At 41.3% G+C, this 4,806-nt stretch overlaps 1 protein-coding gene across 1 annotated transcript; it reads left to right on the forward strand.

Annotated features, from left to right (window-relative positions):
* Positions 1 to 794: 794 nt before the first annotated feature.
* Positions 795 to 4,581, forward strand: DYDC2 (DPY30 domain containing 2). Its single transcript, XM_069460146.1, has 3 exons — positions 795 to 941; positions 1,342 to 1,464; positions 4,387 to 4,581. Exons 1-3 carry the CDS (start codon positions 795 to 797, stop codon positions 4,579 to 4,581), a joined length of 465 nt encoding a protein of 154 aa, XP_069316247.1.
* The last annotated feature ends 225 nt before the right edge of the window (positions 4,582 to 4,806 follow it).

Consider the following 4,806-nt stretch of genomic DNA (forward strand, 5'->3'; position numbering starts at 1 on the left):
GAGGAAACCGAGGCTCAGAGAAACTGAGTGACTTGCTGAAGATCACACAGCTAATAAGTGGCAGAACCAGGACTGGAACTGGTCTGACTGATCCTGGAATCTGCATTCCCACTGGTATGATTCACTGCCACTCCTAACTTCCATTCTAACTTGGGCTTCATTGCCTTCAGCTCTTGAAATCTGATGAACAGCAAATCCAAGCGCATCAATCCAACCTAAAGTGGTTTCTTGCTTAAGAAAAAGAGAGCAGAATATTATGTCAGGTGCTACCAGATCCTCTGACCGGCAGTAGCTACAGTGCCAGCATTTTCCTTCCCTCTCCTCCCCAGGGCTTTTCCATGGTCCCTTGTGAAATAAATGAGTCTATTCTATGTCATAGATGACTGTACCTTCCAACCTCACAATAGCACAGTTTCTTGGGTGCTCAGAGCCCCTCCCAGGAGCTCCTCCTGCCTGCTCAGTTATTTCCTCCCCACTCAAGGGTAGAAATGCATGGGTGAGTAGAGAGCCCTTAGCTGCCCTTACCCACCAGTGTATCAAGGTTCTTGCAGGCCTGATAACCCCAGGACCTATTGGCTGACCTAGTACAGCTGGAGAGCTCTAGAAAAAAAGTCCATTTGAATGTAAGAGCTACTGGCAAGTATGTATTCGTTGGGTTTTTTTGGGGAAGGATGTGATCCAGAAACATATTTGTCCTGAAATAAATTTAAGTTGGGTAGAATGTGTCTATTTTTACAATCAGATTAACTTTGTAAAATAATATGACTCTGTTTTGATGTTTCCCAGGCCCCAGGATGGAAAGTGAGTACCTAAAGAAGTGCTTTGGAAATTGCCTGACCCAGGCACTGGTGGAAGTGGCGAAAGTTCGGCCCAGTGACCCCATAGAATACCTGGCGCACTGGCTTTATCATTATAGGAAAACAGCTAGAGCAAGAGAAGAGGTGTGTGTGTGTGTGTGTGTGTGTGTGTGCGCGTGCGTGCGCTGCTTAGGGAGGGCTCAGCTTTCCCAGAGGAATTTGAAATCCAAGGGCAGGATTCTGGAGCTGGCCTGGGGAGTTTCTTGGTTTATTCAGTTTAGGAGTATGGCTTAGGCCTGGTTATCCCTGAAGTGTGGGGAGTTTGGAGGATAAAAAAGGAAATCCAGCTCAAGGAGTTGAGGAGTGGGTGGTTTTGGAGCTGCTGGCAGGCTAGAGCTAGTTACAGAAGGAAATGCAGCAGGCCTGAGAGCCCAGGGCTCAGGTCTGCCACAGCAAGGGGGACCCAGGTCTGTCCCAGCGAGGGGGCGCCCATTCATAAGGCTTCCTGGTGCTGACCCGATTCCACTCCATCACATCACCCCAGAACAGGCAGGAGAAGATCCAGCTGAAGGAAGAATATGACAGTAGCTGCAGGGAAAGGGCAATGACAGAAATGCTAAGGCGAGAAGAATGGCAGATGCAACAGAAGTGTGAAAAGTGTCGCAAGGTAGGAGCTCTGCATCGAGCACACGCATATCCTGACGATGGATTCCAGGAAACTGCGTGTCCGCACCGCCACAATGCAAGGCACACAGAGCCTCCCCTTGGCCTACTTGTTACTCCATAGTCACATATTTATATATAAACCAATTCGTCAATGAAAAAAGGAAATGTTAAAAGACTGATTCATTTTAGATTTCAGGAAATACCTTTGATGTTAATCTGTTCTCCTGGAGCAAATATTTTCTCATAAAAGATCCTTTGAGGCTTTTTCAAAAATTATTCAGTATTTTTCAGAAACCAAATATGGTTGTTAGTGCATACTTCAAGATATAACACTTTACTTAGTTTTTGTATTCTGTTTAGTTTTATGTCAAGCCTCAGCTACCTCTATGATGCATAATATTGGACATAAATTATGAACTTGAAATAGTTGGAAACAACTCTGCATTCATCAGTCAGTCTGACAAGCACATCATTTACCTCCCACAATTTTTTTCTAGTCTCCTGAAAAATTTCTTGTGCCATTCTATGCTTTCTGCAAAGTACATGATACCTGGATAGAGAATTGACATAACTGAAATGTTGGGCTTGATATCTGACCTCTTTTTAACTATCACTATATCCTGTGCATTAAAATCTTTAATGCAATTCTATACAATTCACCAGCTCTTGCTAGCAAAATTAGCCAAAGTTTGCTAGTCAAAAAAGCCAACTTTGAAGACATGAAAATACTAAGCTTATTTATATTTTATGCTAATAGACTCATAAACAATTAATAGATATACTTTTTAATGCTGGGTTTTATAAATAAATTAAATCAAAAGAAAGATGGTTTCATGCTACTGTTTGACAATACTCTAAGGGAACTCTCCTTCAAGAAGGATCCATTCTTTGAGCAATTTTGGGGGATGGGAGAGAGAAGGATCGTTAAGCAAAAGTTGCCATCACTCTGCTGCCCACTCTAATCCTTTTCTAGCACCATGCTTATATTTCTATTTTTAGAAATAGAAATATATAAGGTAGGAAAAGACTACCAAAACTCCACCCTACCTTTATGGTACCTTTGTTAAGGAAAACTTTGCTCACATCAATATTTTGAATCGTCTTTTCCTGTTGCACTTAGGAAGTTTTGCATCTTTTATCAATATTCTCTAGGGGCATTTAGATAAGTAAAAGATATGTCATTCTTTTGCCAAGTGTGAGACAAAGGCAATTGTGAGGGAAGATGGGCAAATGAGAGCCAGCATGGTGCCTAGACTATGTGCAAGCTCTCAGTTTTAGGAGAGTTCTTACGCAAGTTGTGGTTATGGAAATTGATTCCCTTTGTTAGAAGGAAATAAAGAGAATCCAAGCCATGATCTAAAACAAAACTGAATTTACTTCTTACTTGGCAAGAGAGAGCCGCAACATTTAGATATGAGTTACTCTCCAAGTAAAATTCGACAGGGCTAGATAAAGGGCAAAGAAGCAGACGTATATCAAATAAGACAAGAATCCAGGTTCTGGTTTCTGACTGACTCAAGGTGGATTACAAATTATTCCTTGCTATTGGTCACCTTCAAATCTTATGTCATTAATGCTGGGAAACCTGATTTCAAACTAGCCCAGAATGGGTTGCCTAAAATTTCAGCAGGATGGGCTTTCAAGCACATAGTCAAAGCTTTGCAAGAATTTTCCTTCATCTCTTAAAACCATCTTTGCTTGCACACACTTCAGCAAGTCTTTGAGTACCCCATATTAAATACTACTCATCTAGTAGATGTGTCAAAAGAGGAATGGAAACATAGTGCTATGTGTGGTTGAGAGCACATCCAATTGTAGGAATTAAGAAGAGTTCACAGAGGAGGTAACATCTGAGTCAGGCCTGGAAGAAAGCTGGCAAAGGTTGTCCTTGTATTTGGTTTCCCTTCATTAAGCAGAGGCAGCTTTGAGGAAGTAAACCATAATTTTGCTTCTATGTCAGAAAGAAATTCTTATTTATAAAGATCTGAACCACACAGATGTTTGAAAAATACATCTTTATAGAATCAATAGATATTTGTGCAGAGACTTCACACTTTGAAGTTAGAAGGATCTTAGAGATCAGGTGGACAAGTATCTCATCGACCTCTCTGCAGTGCCCCATGGAGTAGGATGGGCCTCTGGGACTTCCAGGCAAAGACTGGGGTGGAGGTGGTCAGTAGAGCCTAAGTTCCAGGGATTCCTCCCTCAGCCAGGGACTACAATCACGTGCATGTTGACTGCTTGACGTTGTCTGATAGCTCACTGAGGCTCTGATGTTTTTTTCAATCTTTTTTCCTCTGTGCTTCAGTTTGGATCATATCTATGGATCTGCCTTCAAGTTTCTTGACCCTTTCTTCTGACAATGGCCAATATCCTATTTAGGGATTCAGTAAATTTTTTCATTTCGGGTATTCTACTTTTCAGTTCTAAAATTTCTGTCTAGTTCTTTTTTAGTAATTTCCATTTTCTCTGGTAATATACCTTAACTTTAACTCACTATTTTTCACCTTTAAATGTTTGAAAATATTTATAATAGCTGTTTTTAGTCCTTGTCTGTTAATTTCATCACCTATGTCATTTGGGGGTTTTTTGCCATTGAATACTTTTTCTCTACATTATGGGTCCCATTTTCTGACTTCTTCACATGTCTCATAATTGTTATTTGTATGCTGAACACTGTTGATGATTTTTATAGAGTCCAGATTATGTTGTCTTTAAAAGGTATTGGGTTTTGTTCTGGCAGGCAGTGGAAGTATTGGTAAATTACCTTGATCCTATCAGACTCGGTTTTATGCTTTGTTAGAGTATGTTTCAGTTTTGTTCTGAGTCTTGGGCATGAAAATAGCAATATTGTGCTCTTGCTACACCTGTGTGGGTTTCTACCACTAACTTTTTTGCTTTTTTGTTGTCGTTTTCTATTTAGGAATTGATTTCAGAAACTGTTTCCTCAAAGAAGACTGTATTCATGCAGGAAGACACGAAACCCCTTGAGAAGGAGGCCTTGAAGCAGGAATCCCTGCAAGGTGCTCCCGGTGTGATTCCAGGAGAGCCTCAGCAGGCCCCTCCCTCAGAGTCTGCTGGCCAGGCTGACTGGAACCCCCCAACTCCACAGAACTAAATCACCAGGAAGCTCTTCAGCATGAAGTTGCTCATGAAATTCCTTCTGGCTCCAAATCTCCTTCCTAGATGGTTCTAAAATTGTTCCCTCAAAGCCGGAAGCTGGAGGAGCTCTTACTTAATCCAAGATTTGAGGATCTGTAAGAGGTGGCCTCTCAGCCCATCTTAATCTGATAGCCATGAAAACCCCTTAATCATGTGAAGATTTGAACCAGTTATAGGATCT

This window comes from Eulemur rufifrons, chromosome 28 (genome assembly GCF_041146395.1).
Source record: "Eulemur rufifrons isolate Redbay chromosome 28, OSU_ERuf_1, whole genome shotgun sequence".
NCBI classification, from domain to species: Eukaryota; Metazoa; Chordata; class Mammalia; order Primates; family Lemuridae; genus Eulemur; species Eulemur rufifrons.

Excerpts from the sequence above, each read along its gene's own strand:
- DYDC2 (XM_069460146.1), top strand. The coding sequence starts at position 795 with ATGGAAAGTGAGTACCTAAAGAAGTGCTTTGGAAATTGCCTGACCCAG. Across the intron at positions 942-1,341 it reads CAGCTAGAGCAAGAGAAGAG|AACAGGCAGGAGAAGATCCA; the intron begins GTGTGTGTGTGT and ends ACATCACCCCAG. Across the intron at positions 1,465-4,386 it reads AGTGTGAAAAGTGTCGCAAG|GAATTGATTTCAGAAACTGT; the intron begins GTAGGAGCTCTG and ends TTTTCTATTTAG.